The following is a 14,716-nucleotide window of genomic DNA, read 5'->3' as shown; positions in this document are numbered from 1 at the left end:
ATTTTGTTAAATGGGTTGCCTGCACCATCTTGCCTTGTGAAGAGGGGACTATATGTGAAGACCATGGATTTCTGACAAGATACAGCCAGGTGTCCAAGTTTCCCTGCCCTCGTGGTATGATGACCCGCTTAGCCATGCCAGTGTTGAGTTGAATGACTTAGTACGCACCAGCAAATCCCTTCATTGACTTCTTCACTTGCAAGCATTTGCCCGTGAAATTGAAGCTGATCTGACCTACACCAGTAAATGAAATCAATAACAGAAGCACAGCCATAGTATTTTGTTAGCTAATATTTTATATGCTAGAATTCATACCATATCCAGATCTTCCTAATCTTCGTATACTGTTTTACAATATAGTATATTTATGTCCTTGTTAGTAAGTTAACAAAAACACTCGAGCTCTGGGAAAAATATACAAGACCATTCAGATCACATAGGAATACTAGTGCCGCACATCCTTTAACATTATTACACCTCTCATAAACTTTCCACACCTTCCCAGAGCCAGACTCTTGGTCCATCTACCTCAGTAAATGCTATTATCTCCAGTTCTTCCTGGTGCGTAGAGAGATGCAAGCAATAGAGGACTTTCTGCATGAAATAGATGTGCTCCATTATTGAGCTGAAGTGGTGATATATACATCAGTAGGTTGGAGCATCTGGAGCCAAGGGTCAGGAGTTCAAATCTGCACTGCAGTCCTCTGACAGGGACCAGCCAAGATCAGCATGTATGAATGAGGCCTTGCCACATGCATGTCCTTGGGCAAGCTGCACAGTTGAGGGACTGGTGACCACTTGTGGGTATTCTTAGGCTAGAAAATCCTGGGAGGGCTGCTATTAAGTTGGAATTGGCTTAAAGGCATATAACTACAGTATTCGTGATGACTGAGTTATACTGCTTTCTCAAATCTTATGTAGATAAACTGAAGCTGCTGAACATGTTTAAGGTGGAGACAACTAGGACAATTTATACTGCTGTAGATAGCCTTCTTCAAGCAGTAGATGGAATTAAATTCTACCACTTCAGATCGGAGCCAGTGGGTTCAAATGGCAAGAAATGGCATTTTGTTTAAACATTAGGAAGGATGACCAAACCACCAGCTGTTGTTTGAAAGCAGAACAGTTTTAGCCTGTTCCTCTTCAAAGGTTTTGAAGCAGAGGTGGAAGTTGTAGCATCAGATTTCCTGCATCTGCAGGGGGTGGTTATAGATGACTTTTCAAGTTGAATCCACTGCTTCTAACAGTACACAAATATTTTTACAGGCGAGATTTAGAATTTAACTTTGCATTTCCCACATCCATATTTCACACATGCCACCAAGAATGTGACTTGGGTAAGGAGAAAATAACTTTCCCATTTTTTTCCCCAATTAGCCACAGAAAAACACAATGTGACTGAGGCTCCTATTCAATTTGTGGGTATTTCCATACCTTAAAAACAAAACAAAACAAAAAACAAAAATGAAACTACACCAAATATACCAGGTATTGACCTGCCCATCCCATTTCCCGGCACCCAGTTTCACACACCCCTGCATTCACACGCGCTCAACAAGAACGAGAGTTCAGAAAGCTTCCGCGTGGCCCTGAAAACCTCCCTTTGTGCCTGCGTGTCCGTGGGACAGTGTCACCCGATTGCGGTGGCACGTAAGATCGAAAGGAAAAGGGGGCGAACGTGAAGGTCTTGGGAAGGGCGGCGGCCGGGCAGCGAGACCCTCCCTGGCGGAGGGCGGCTTCCGCGGGCAGCGACTAGCGGCGGTCACCGAGCGGGAGGTGGGGCCGGCGGCACGCTAGGGCTGGGAGGGGAGCGGCGGAGGCGTGGAGGTGGCGTTTCCCCGGCCCCGGGCGGGCCGCCACCTGGGAGTCCCGAGAGCCGGACAGAGGGCAGGGCTTCGGGGGTGGAGCCGCCGGGTGGGGCCGCCGGGTGGGGCCAGCGCGCGCTCAGGCGCCCGGGGCGGGCGTGGACGACGGGCTGGCTGGCTGGCTGGCTGGCTGGCTCGCCTGCGGGGGCTCTTTCGAGCGGGCCGGGCGACTCCGCGACAACCGAGGCGAGGAGGCGTAGCCGGACGGGGACCGGGAGGAAAAGGCCCGCCGCCGGCGGAGCGCGTGGCGCTGACTCCCCGCGAAGCATGGCCAGCCGCTGTCAGCCCTCGTGGGAGCCGGAGCAGCAGCAGCAGCACCAGCAGGAGGAGGAAGCGGTGGAAGCCTGGCTGGACGATCACGGCGACTTCGCCCGCTCTTACTTCGTGCGGAAAGCGACGCGGTAAGAGAGACCGCCGCCCCCCCCCCCCGGGAAGGAGGGAGAGGGAAAGGGACCGTGCGGGGAAGAAGAAGCAAGGAGGGGAAAAAGAAAGAAAGAAAGAAAGAAAGAAAGAAAGAAAGAAAGAAAGAAAGAAAGAAAGAAAGAAAGAAAGAAAGAAAGAAAGAAAGAGAAAGAAAGAAAGAAAGAAAGAACCCGGAAGGCAAGGAGCAACTCGCCCTCCCCTGTTGCCGCCCCAAAACGTCCCAGGGCAAACCGGCCCTGCCTCCGCGGTGCGGAGCGCGCGGCACCGTCGGGCAAGCTGCTTGGGCTCAGCGACCCCCGTGCAGAGCTTTCTCTTTCTCTCTCGCTCTCAGCCCGTTTCTCTTTCTCTCTCCCTTCCCGGATTGGCTTCGCGGAGGGCGGGGAGCGTGACCTCCTCCCCCACCCTCTCCTCCTCGGCCGCGTTCGAGAGCGCGGGTGTGACCGCGCGCCTTCCCCTCCTGGCCGCGGAGCCGAGGATCGTGGCCGCAGACGGAGCGCGCCAGGTCCACGCCTCGCGGCCGAAGTCTCTCTCTCTCCTCCCCGCCCCCCGCGGCTCCTCGTTCAGGATCTCTCCCGAACGGTGCCTTGACCGGTTGCGTCGGGCGAGCTCTCGCGCGTGTCTGCCTGGACCTGTAAAGGCGAGACGGGATCCCTCAGCGGGCCGTCGCCCCGCAGGACTTGGCGGAGGGCGATTTCATTTACAAGCCGATTTTTTGCGACGGCACAAGCTTGTCACGCACGGTGTGTGGACGCACAACACAAGAGGACCTGGGCTTTGCTCCTAGCTTAGAAACCCTGCCCCTGTGGCCGCGTCTTTCTTCATCGGACTCGATTAATTAATAATTATGTGCCTTCCCACTTGGTTTAGGGTGACTCTCCTAGGGATTAAGTCATCACAGATGGCTGGCCAGTTTCTCCTTCTGGTGGCCCTGCGGGGAGGGGGGAGCTCGCCCAAGGCCACACCGGAGACAGGATATGGAACCCTCGCAGCCACATATGCCCGATGTTCTTGGCTGGTCCTTCTCCCCAGAGGCACAGGGAGGATTTGAACTCTTGCCCCTGACACTTTAGTGCATTGAATTATAGTATAGGATTGAATAGACCCCTTTTACTATCCAGCTGAGATACCTTTATCAGCTGAGGAACGAAGTTAGTGGTTATTTCCTTCCTGCTGTTTCATCAAAGTTCTGCTGCCAAAATTGGTACCTCTCCGATGTGGTTCCTTATCAGGACCACGATCACCTCTCCCGGTTCACAGAAATGCTGAAACGCTTTCAGAGCTTCTTGCAAAGGTTTTCTGCTGCTGGTATAAATTTCCACTCCAGTGTTATCAGTGCACAACAGTTGTGGCTGTTCTTCCTCATTTCTAGCTGCACATCCCTCGGCTTTTCCACTCTAATGTTTTTTCTAAATTGCACATTTTGTGACTCACTACACAACCAATCAGCTCTGGACAAGGTGTCGTGTATTTAAGGGCCATCATCTGATTCGGTGTGTATGTCAATGATTCAGGGCCTGTTAAATTCTATGCCCATTTAATGCCATTGAAAATCAGAGCGAAAACTTTCTGAGTAGTGTCTGCTTTTCAAAAACCTTTGGGCTTGTATTTTATTATTAGAGTTCTATACCCTTTTACTGGGGCACAAGTCCCACTGACCTGCCAGTGCTGTACTGTTCAGTCTGCAATCCTGTACTTCTAATTTCTCCAATGCTTATTGGGGAAGTTAGAAGTAGGTTCCGTACTGTTTCCAGGCAAATAGCTTTAGAACAATCAGTAAATCTGCTGTAGTGCTCAGCGGCATTCCTGTCTTTACACTCTTCGCTCTAATATGTGTGCACCTTTATTTTAAAGCACTATCCTTTTTTTAAAAAAAAGCTGAATGTCTTCTTCTGAATCAAAGCCCTGTATGATGTAAGCGCCCTTTTAGGATACTTGCATGTTATGAAATCCTGTTTAAGCAGTTGCAAACACCTTGTCGTTTTGAGAACTCTAAAGCTAATGGATGCCTTTGTCTTGCTTTCGGCCTTAGTGATTTGCAACATCAGCGGTCTGTTGGCTGTGGAGAAAGAAAAACAAAGAAAAAAGAAATGAAGAAAAAAGAGACATGCATAACAGAGAACAAATTTCCATTGGAAATGAATAAAAATGGGGTGGAACGCTGTGGCAGTAGGGAAAGGCTTCCGTATTGGGGATGGAATACATGGCCTTCAGGTGACCCACCCACTCCGACAGTTCAGCTGGTGGAGGTGGCAGTGAATAAATCTGGCCACAGCCATATTGCCAAGGACTGAGATGGGACAAGTTGTTGTTTTGGACTACAGCTTCCAAAAGGCCCGAGTTCTTTCCTTCTGTGAGCTGTTCCCCCGAAACAGTAACTTGGCTCTTATCTTTAGCCAAGGAATTTCTCTTTGTGTAAGAAGAAGGGATCAGGCTGGCGGACAGGGGCCGTCCAGGGAGTCATAGACTACTAGTCCTGACCTTTAACTCGATCCTCCTTAATTTGAGATAATATGGCTGAAAACCAGGTAGACAACACGGCTCGGTTGTGAGCTTCTTGGAAACACGATGAATGCCAACTGTGGGAAGCGAGCTGGACTTGATGTTCTCCAGGGAGGAGGAAAGCCGTGGCGGGGTCAATGGAAAAAGAGTTCAGAAAGCACAGACTGTGATCATGCCATGTGTTTAGGGCCCCGGGGAGAGGATGCTTCCGCCTCGGGCCTCCCCATCCCTCGACCAGCTGGGGCGATACAGGAGCGGGGTGCCTGAATTTGCCAGGCCCCTCCTAGGCTTTCATGTCTTCACGTGCCCTCTCCAGCACTTCCGTCTTTCACCCCACTGCAGCTGATAGCCTGATGGTTGGTGCTAGATTGCCATAGAGAATCCTACATCCATTTTGAGGGGCTCCTGAAGAATGTTATTCACAATTAAAAAAATATTTTTATTGCACGACTCTTAGGAGAGAGAGAGAGTATGCTCATGAAAGTAGATCTAGGCTTCTGCCTAGTCAGCCGTAAGAACAATACGGCCTTGGGCGCCTGCCCGAGCTACCAACCCACAGGATCCCTTAGCGGGGCTGCACTCAAAACTGTTGGGTCTGATGCTCGACTCGGGAACAAGGAAGTCCTCGAGGTTTTCTCCCCGCTAGGGGGCAGCGCCGCGCTGCACACTGCCCCAGGCAGCTCTGCCAGGGCAAGAAGTCTCCCCCCCCCGGGAATTTATCAGCCGAGGGTGGGGTTTTGGGGGGAGAAGCAGCAGCAACGGGCTGCCTGGGGGTGGGATAGTGTTCGGCAAAGATTTAATGAGATCAAAGCCGCTCGCCTGGATTTCCTCATCCCCTCTTGTTTGACATGCTGCCTTTTGGAGACAAAACGAGGTACTCTCCCTTGCACGTCGAGGGTTCGCGCTTCGGCCCGCGGGATTTCTACTATTTTTAGAAGTGTGTGGGGGGGGAGTCCGCCTTCTCATTAGCCGTCGAGAGACAAAAGCCGCCGGAGAGCAAGGCGGCGGCTCCCGATTGTTCCCCGGGTGGCTCGCGCAGGGTGGAGCCCGGCGGACCGCGACGAGGTGGGGGGGGGACCCGAGGGGCCGAAAGTCCCCTCTTCGGCGCGGCTCTGTCCCGGGATCGTCTTCGCTCGCCATCTGCTCTCCCTGCTGCCGCCCGCCCGGCTCCCTTTCGGAGCCACGCTGAGCGGGGAGGGATGGGGGGTCGGAGGAGCGTCGAGGCGGCCGCGCGGCTTCGCTCCGCCGGGGATGGCGCGGTAAGACCAGAAGGGTCCCCGGGATTATCGACGGGCGCCCCCGCGCAAGGGTCAGCCGCCGCCTGGCCGGAGTCCCAGCTGGGGTGGGCGAGGTCTTTGCCCGGCGGCTGCTTCCGCACCTACGCCACGCCACCCCAGAGTCCGAGCAGCGTGCCCCCTTCTGTTCCCCAAATTTTCCCTCAGGGCAGGTCGGGAGGGCATGGGGGCAACGGAGCCGGTCGTGCGCGCCGAAGAGGTCTCGCCGTGGCACCTGAAGGGCTGTCACTTCCTCTTGCTTAGAACTCCGTTCCCGCCGCCTGCCCTTTTTTTCGGAAGTTTCTGTGAGTTTCTTAACCGGCATGCCACCCCCCCCCGCCACGGAGGAAGGGGATCGTGGCTGCCCCCCTTCAGGGTGCCGCTAGACTCTTTCTCCTTTCGTATAAACTTTGCAGCCCCCCCCCCCGACTCCTGCGGAACCGAATGGTTGAAGTGCGAGGTTCATCGCTCCCGGGAAGGGATGCGAATGGAAATGGGTGGCGTTGTTTCGAAGCACACCGCTGGCTTTTTGATAGGAAACGTGCCTACACGCACCAAGGGGTGCTCAATTCAAATAGAGCCTCTGAAAAAAGAAGCCTGGGATTAATTGTGAATATAGTGTAATTCTGAATATCCATGTTGGCTGTCTAAGGGCGTTAAAACAAATGGATAGTTTTGATCTTTGCTCCTGATTAGATGTGCAGTGTATCCAGACACATTAGGATTGCACATTGTGTGCTGTATGCATGTGCAGCCAGTGGGTTTTGTATGCCAAATACTGCTGGGTTTGACAGTATGATTTTTATTCATGCACACATAATAATTAATGGCAGAAAGCTTTCATTGGTGTTTTGATGGATGGATGGATCAATTGATTCTTGGTTGTTAAGGGTGAAGTGTTTATCACTGAGGTTGAGAGATAGTAAGGGCACACTGAACTCCGCTTTTAGTCTGTTTCAGCTATAGCGTGTTGATGGCAAGCATGGGATTTTTGTTCTTAAAAAAAAAATAGAAAAAAATTGTTACATTTAAGATGATCATACAGTTTCTCCAGTATTCTCACCATGACATTTTAGAGGAGGCAATCTTTTAGTACATTTTTGTGTTTGCTCAGGACAACTTCAGTGGATTAATTAATTGACTGAAAGGCAAATGATTAACATATTAACAATTCTTTACTTTGATGATAACCATAAAGATAGTAGTTTGAATATACTGTTGAATGTACAGCACCATAATGTTATGCACAAATACTAATATATGATTATGTATGATTGTATATAATACCAAGTGTGCTTGTTTTATAGCTATAGCAAAGCTAATGGATTGTGCAAAGATGAGTTCTTTAAAGGTTTGTTGCACTCCTGTTTACATGTTTGTAATATTGACATAAACAGACAGTGCTTTTTTACTTTTTTTTGAAGTGGGAGTAATTTATCAAGCAGTTATCTATCTTAATAGGCCAGTCTTATGCATGTTGCTTTGAAAGATTGAGGAAACATGACATTCCAGGAGGCACAATTCTGTGCCGGTGTACTTACTACATTCAATCATGGAACTTTTTTCTGTAGTATGTCCTTCCAAGATCGTAGCTTTTAAAAACGAAAGTTATCCTGAGCAAATTTAAAAAAATCTTTTCACATTAATAAAACAGTGCTGCATTTCTTGCTCTTACCGTATGGTTAAGAATGGAGAGGGGAATGTGTGTTTGTGTTTTAATGCTGGAATTACTTCATGTTGTTAGCAAAGATTTGTAATGAAGTGAAAGTTAAACGCATAACTCATGTCTCATGAGGTTTTTTTGTTTTGTTTTTGTTTATCACTCTAGGACTCGTTGAAAAATTGTCTAATGCTATACAGTCAGTGCAAGCATGGACAGAGGATAAATTTAATTAGACAGAAATGGAATCTGCAAAACTTATTTTATAAGAATGAATCACAGATGTGGAAAGTAGCTTGCCACATGTATAATTGAAAGTTCAGAGGACGTATTTTCCAATTTTTAATTTTTTAAAAAATGAGTGTCTGTTTTATAACTTTTCGTGCCAGAGTTATGGCACTACATGGAGTAAGTAGTTTAAAGGTTCTAAGAAATATATCTGATCTACCATCAGGTCAAAGCCCTCCTGGGAAAATACTCAGAAATGTATTCCAAAACTGCACTGAATTCTGTGCTGATTATCTGGACTGGTGGCGTATGTGAGATGGAGTTTGTTCTTATGTTTTGATGGCAACAAAAATACTTCCTGGTGACGACAGATTGGTTGATTGTCTTGTTTAGATGAGGTGCCAGGACAATATGTTTTGGCTGTGATCCTATATCCGCTTATGTGGGCATAAGTCTTAATGAAATAATTGCAGTACAGCCAATTTCATTTTATCCATTTATCTGCCTACAAGACATTTTGCTGCCTGATAGAGAGTAGCAGACAAAGCCCCCCCCCCCCAGTCACCCAAGTCAAAATGCAGTTTCCAAAACCAGACAAACTATGACTGCAACTTTTTTTGAAACATCTATTTATGTTTCTGGTAGTAAAAATAAAACAGCAGCAAATTAAATAACGAACATTTTGCTGCCATCTTTCCTGACACAGTTTGCTTCTTGAGATAGCTGCATTGTTCCCTCTAATGCCAAGACTGGTCTAGAGCACATTTTAAGGGACCAGATGCACAATAGATAGCCTTCCTGTTGTTTATACACCTATTCTTCTCTTTATCAACACTGGAGGGTATAGCTGCATCAGCACAGTTTCTGCAGATGCGTGAACTTTCTCCAGAAAACTTGGGTGCCCGGCACAGAAGATGGTACCACAATGAATTAGTTAGCTTCCTTTTAACAGTGTAGGGCTTGAAAAAGTTTAGTTTTGGACTGCAGCTCAAGAATGTGCATTGTAGTCCAGAAAAAGAACTTTTCCAAGCTGTACAACAGAGTTGTACAACAGGCCCTCATGTGGATTAGAGCCCCCAGTTTGCTGACAAGCAGACTCAGGAAAGGGGTAGGAAAGACCCTGCTTTTCATTGCCTCACATAGATCAATTATTCTTAGTATTGGAATAATCCCAGTACTCAGTCCATGGTGTTTTACAGCATGCGATAGGCCCTGTCCCAAGAATCTTGAAATGTAGAACACCTCACTAAGGACACAGTGGAGGAAGGAAGAGTGGGTGGGGCAGGGATAAAGAGAGGAGGAATATGTATCTGTTCCAGTTACATGTATTAGTCTTTATTGCAATCATCATTTACGTAGCTATTGTGAGCAGAATATCATGGCAGACAGTTATTCCGAGTTTGTAGTGATGCTGTTTTGTTGATGGGTAAATACAGTGGTGGGGGACGTGGTGGCGCTGTGGGCTAAACCACAGAAGCCTGTGCTGCAAGGTCAGAAGACCAAGCAGTCGTAAGATCGAATCCATGCGACGGAGTGAGCGCACGTTGCTTGTCCCAGCTCCCGCCAACCTAGCGGTTCGAAAGCATGCAAATGCAAGTAGATAAATAGGGACCACCTCCGTGGGAAGGTAACAGCATTCCGTGTCTAAGTCGCACTGGCCATGTGACCACGGAAGATTGTCTTCGGACAAAACGCTGGCTCTATGGCTTGGAAACGGGGATGAGCACCGCCCCCAGAGTCGAACACAACTGGACAAAAATTGTCAAGGGGAACCTTTACTTTTACCTTAAATACAGTGGTGCCTCGCTTGACGAGGATAATTCGTTCCGTTGAAATCGCTGTTAAGTGAAATCCTCGTCAAGTGAAACGAAAAAGCCCATTGAAATGTATTGAAACCGGTTCAACACGTTCCAATGGGCTAAATACCTCAGTGTCCAGTGAAGATCCTCCATAGGGGCGGCCATTTTTTTTGCCTGTAAAGCGAGGAATCTGTCCTAAATCACAGCGGGGAACCATTTTGCACAGCGGGCAGCCATTTTAGAGCCACTGATCAGCTGTTTTAAAATCAGCGTCTAGTGAAAAATCAGTGCCCGAAGCATGGAACCGATCATCATTAAGTAATTTTTCCCTATTAGAACATCGTTTTGCGATCACAAAAGCGATTGCAAAAACTTCATCATCAAGCGGTTTTGTCATTTAACGAGGTAATCGTTAAGCGAGGCACAACTGTAAAATCCATGAAACCCAATCCGAGGCTGATCCAATATTTGAAATAAGTTCCTCAGTGTTGACTGGGAGTTACTCCTGCAAAGGTATGCTTGTTGTTGCTGCTGTTGTGGGCCATCAAGTGGTATCTGTCTTCTGGTGACCCTAATGAAGTTTTTCAAGATATGTGAGGTGTTTAAGGAGTGGCTTTGTCCGTTCACCACCCCAACGAATTTCCATGGCCAAGTGGCAATGTGAACCCAGGTCTCCTACTTGGGAGTAAATCTTTTTGAGGTTAGTGGCCCACATCTAGCAAAACAAAAACAAAACCCTGCTAGCATATTTGTGTGGGATTTCTTCATTATGCAAGAAGGAGTTCAAAAGACAGCAGGCATGTGTGGTTTCTTGTGCAAGTATTTGGTTTCTACCGTTTTGCTAACTCCGGAACAGCTGAGTAGATCTTGCACTAGCATAGCAATGTCTCTAGATACAGACTTGTAGGACAGTGGTTTTTAACCTTGGGTTACTCAGGTGTTTTTGAACTGCAACTCCCAGAAGCCCCAGCCAGCACAGCTGGTGGTGAAGGCTTCTGGGAGTTGCAGTCCAAAAACACCTGAGTAACCCAAGGTTTAAGAACCACTGCTGTAGGACATACTTCTGGAATTATGGTGAATATTCAGCCTCAGAAATATACAAGTCTCACTTTTCCTGCAAAGCTGAGTTTGTTTATCCCCATGGTAGCATAAAGTGATCTCACTGAGGCACTGTTAGCCTGATCCTGTCCATTTTTCTGTGTGGCTAGGATTAATTGTATCCTTTGGGACTTTCCTTAGATGGGGTTGCAGCTTTAAATTATAACATTAGGATCTTCATAATGCCCTCTTCAGGATAAACCTCAAGTACTGGGAGGCGAAGCAGCAGAAGTTCTGCCATGTTGTGTTTTAGGTTTTGCTTCGTCTTGTGATTATAATTGATAATATAATACACATTGTTATATATTTAACTTGTATCTTCCAAAGAAAGAGATTTTGTGCTGTGTTTGTGTTAGAGTTTCACTGAGGTTTTGAGTTTATAAATATACTAAGCACGATCCTTTCCAGGTATTGGATATGCATATGTATAACTGGCTGTGTAAGCACAGTAAAAAAACAAAGAAACTCTGACAAGCTGTGGCAAATGAGGGTTTTTTGCCCCAAAACACTTTCCTGTTTGAGGCGAGGCACCTCCTCTCCCATTCCAAAAGCTCATTGGGCTGCCAGTTTGATACTAGAGTGTAGAAAGCTATTTTTTTTAAAAAAGGTAATTCATTCTGTAACTTGTTACAGGCCCTCCCCCCAAGAAGTAACTTGCTACCATTAACACCAACTTTTGAAGTAAATTGTTACACAACAACACTTTCATTTTTTACTTCCTATACTTTGGGAATGAGAGAAAAAAAAGCCTCCCACTTGAAAACATCTCTCTCAGAACAGCCGCTGAAAGCATTCCCTGCAATTAACCAATAAAACATTGAGCAAATATTACTTGCCACAAGCAACAAGCTGCAGGTAATGGTTTTACTTTTACTGTGTTACAGTGTTCCTGTTAAACTCTGTTTGATACCAAATTCTGTTTTATATGTTTGATATTCTCAGGATGGTATCACCTTCCTTCTCAGGATGGAATCATCCTGAGAAGGAAGTAGCCAAGTTTGAGTCATTGAGTCATAGAGTTGGAAGAGTCCACTGAGGCATCCAGACCAACCCCCCTGCCATGCAGGAACATCCACCAAAGTACTCCCAACAGATGGCCATCCAGCCTCTGCTTAAAAACCTCCAAAGATGGAGACTCCACCACCCTTCAAGACAGCCTATTCCACTGCCAGACAGCTCTGACCATCAGAAAGTTCTTCCTAATGTTCAAATGGAATCTCCCAATACTTGAGTTCAAGACAGAGATAGTAAACTTATAGAGAACTTATAGAGAAATGTTCAATTTGTTTAAAGTACTCCTGGTATGAATAACTTTGGTTGTGTGTTTAACTTTAGCTTTTCTTAAACATGAAAGCTGTACTCGTGTGTCCACCTTTTTACATGGAAGGCTAAAACTGGCTACAAAGTTGTGAGTACTGTACACTTATAAACTCACCCTTGAACTTTACTGAGCCCACAGAAGTAAGTTCGACCTCCATTTACAGAGCTCCTGTGATTGGTTACCGAGCCATTTCAGCGTTCTGCTCACAGGAGCTGTGTCAATGTTGTTACAAAGCCTTCTTAAGGTCTTAGAAGTAACTGTTCAAAGTTCTAATTTACTTCTGGACATCCTGTAACTTTGGGGACTGGGCTTATAGATACACTTACTGCATGCCCCCCTCCTCACATCCAGCCCTATGTGCAATCATCCAAACAGTTGAATATGGCTAAGATTAGAATAGATATGGAGATTTCAGTGTATACAACATACACACACAGTTACAAACAATTCAAGATTAATATGTCCAGATCCAGTGTTCCATCCTCTCTGTCTTGCAGGATATAAGCGTGCACTTACACAATTTAAAAAAAGCAACTAGGATGCTAAATTTGTCTCATAGAAGTGGCCATTTTATTGCAGGGTCTGAAATAAAACTGCGGGTCTTGGCGTCCCTCAACCATTTCCCATCACCAAAGGTCAAACCAGTCTCTGTTCTGAATGCTTGAGTAGGCAGTGACCTCCATAATTACAACAGGATGGCTCTGCATTATAATAACATTCTTCTTCCTGCTATAAACCTTGGAACTGAAATAAATGCACATGAAGAATACATTAAAAAATCCTTGGAAGATGTGAAAGAGGGAGAGTCCAATTCTAACCAACTAACACTTTATTTTACTATGCAAGAGCGGCAATTACGCAACAGAAACATATGGGATCTTGTTGCTATGAGTAAGTTTCACAGCGAGGTCCTGCTCTTGCTTTTGCTGTTGGCAAAGTGTTCTGTGGCTTCATATAAGCCACAATTGACAGAACCTTTCCTTTCTTACAGAAGAAAATGTGGGGCTTCTTGGGCTGAATATTTTAACAAGGACACTCATGAATCTCTCTTTTGCTAGGAGCCAACTGGAAACTCTTCCAGCTGTGTGTTGACTGCAAGCATAGTAGAGCCAATTTTTTTGTTAACTTTCTAGGTTCTCTGTCTATGCCTTTTTCTTACAGAGAAAAATGAAGGATTGTTGGTAGATTCATCCATCTCAGTGATACTGGTGGTACAGAATCACACCCCATGCACAGCAGCCACCGTATGTGTTCATCTGAATCCGTGAGCAAAGATCATAAATGTGCAGCTAGATGATTTCATGGAAGCCTGAGAGGCATGGCCAATGAGTGTGATCCTTTTCTTATCCCACACATGTTGGTTTCACATGCAGAGCACTAATGGGACTAAAAGGATCATTGTTGAAACAAAGCAGCGAGTCAACATGGAGAGACAATTTTTCCCCATCAGAAATACTCCAGTTGACTTCTATGGGACTTCTCTTAATTCTTGTTTCCATTTTTCTGATATTTTGAGCATGGGATAAGAAGACAATAAAAATAGCAGGGTAAAAAAAGTCTGTATGTTTTGCTTGCAGCCCTGACCTTTATATCCTTGCAGTTTTACTGTGCTTCTCTGCATATTAACAGTGAGAAATCCCTTATAGGGCTAGGCTACTATTCTTGTACTCTGGATAGCTGGACGTTAGGCTGTACAAGTTAACTTGTTACCTAGCCAAGAATAACAATCTAGCATCAGGGTACTTTTTTGGAATTCTCACTTTAACAAACAGATCACACTGTTTGCTTTATTTAAAAATAACACTAGCAACAGGGAAGAATTAAGTTGTTTTACAGTTCTGCAGAAGAAGCCATTTTAATGCTGAATAACTGTAGCTTGGATCTCTTATACCAGGCTCCTTTCTTCTTACTGTGTAACTTAAAGCAAAGGTGTGGTTTTTTTTTGCTTCCTTCTTTGAATGCATTTTTGGAAATTCTTAGACTCAAGCCTATTGTATAATGCAACTATTGCCATGCTTTTGACTCATGTATGTTGCTTGTATTGCAAGTTGTTTAAGAAGAGAAGGGTGGGACAGGGGCATCAGAAGTCCTATAAAAGTGCAGAGGTATGTCCTCAGTTTCCTAGACTGTGTCCCAAATGAGTAATGCTAGACCATAAAAATTAGCATTGGCGTATCTTGGTTGCAGTAGTAAAATTGTAGTATTTCTGTATCACGGTTTGTTATGTTCTGCTGCAGTGCATTGTTCTGTTATAGTACAGTATTTATTTCTTACATATCTGTACCATCCACAAACTGGAGCTTTATGAGTAGTCCAAACATAAAAATACAGATATAAACCATAAAATATGAGAACAGTCAAACATAGCGTGAAATCTGAAACAAATTAAAACAGCTGCACAAAATTAAGCCAGGGTAAAATCAACAGAAACTGTACAAGGATGTAATAAACACTAACAAGTTTTTAAAATTCTGGGGGAAAATGCTTTGGAGGATGCTCTTTATCTGACAGCAAAAAGATGTGATTGCATCAGTCTAATTTGCAACCAA

At 45.8% G+C, this 14,716-nt stretch overlaps 1 protein-coding gene across 4 annotated transcripts in view; it reads left to right on the top strand.

The window, feature by feature from the left end:
* Window positions 1–1,714: 1,714 nt before the first annotated feature.
* Window positions 1,715–14,716, top strand: part of PDE5A (phosphodiesterase 5A) — a 94,184-nt gene continuing 81,182 nt past the window's right edge. The window contains exon 1 of one of the 4 annotated variants that reach the window (XM_073001711.2): window positions 1,715–2,266. In XM_073001711.2, the coding sequence (XP_072857812.2) occupies window positions 2,133–2,266 (134 nt within the window). In that variant the 5' untranslated portion in view covers window positions 1,715–2,132. Of the gene's footprint in view, window positions 2,267–5,514; window positions 5,662–5,937; window positions 6,047–14,716 lie in introns of those variants that run through there. The other 3 variants (XM_073001712.2, XM_020781448.3, XM_020781451.3) reach the window with 3 other exon arrangements.

Source organism: Pogona vitticeps, chromosome 5 (genome assembly GCF_051106095.1).
Source record: "Pogona vitticeps strain Pit_001003342236 chromosome 5, PviZW2.1, whole genome shotgun sequence".
Taxonomy (NCBI): domain Eukaryota; kingdom Metazoa; phylum Chordata; class Lepidosauria; order Squamata; family Agamidae; genus Pogona; species Pogona vitticeps.
This window is presented reverse-complemented; position numbering and strand designations above follow the sequence as displayed.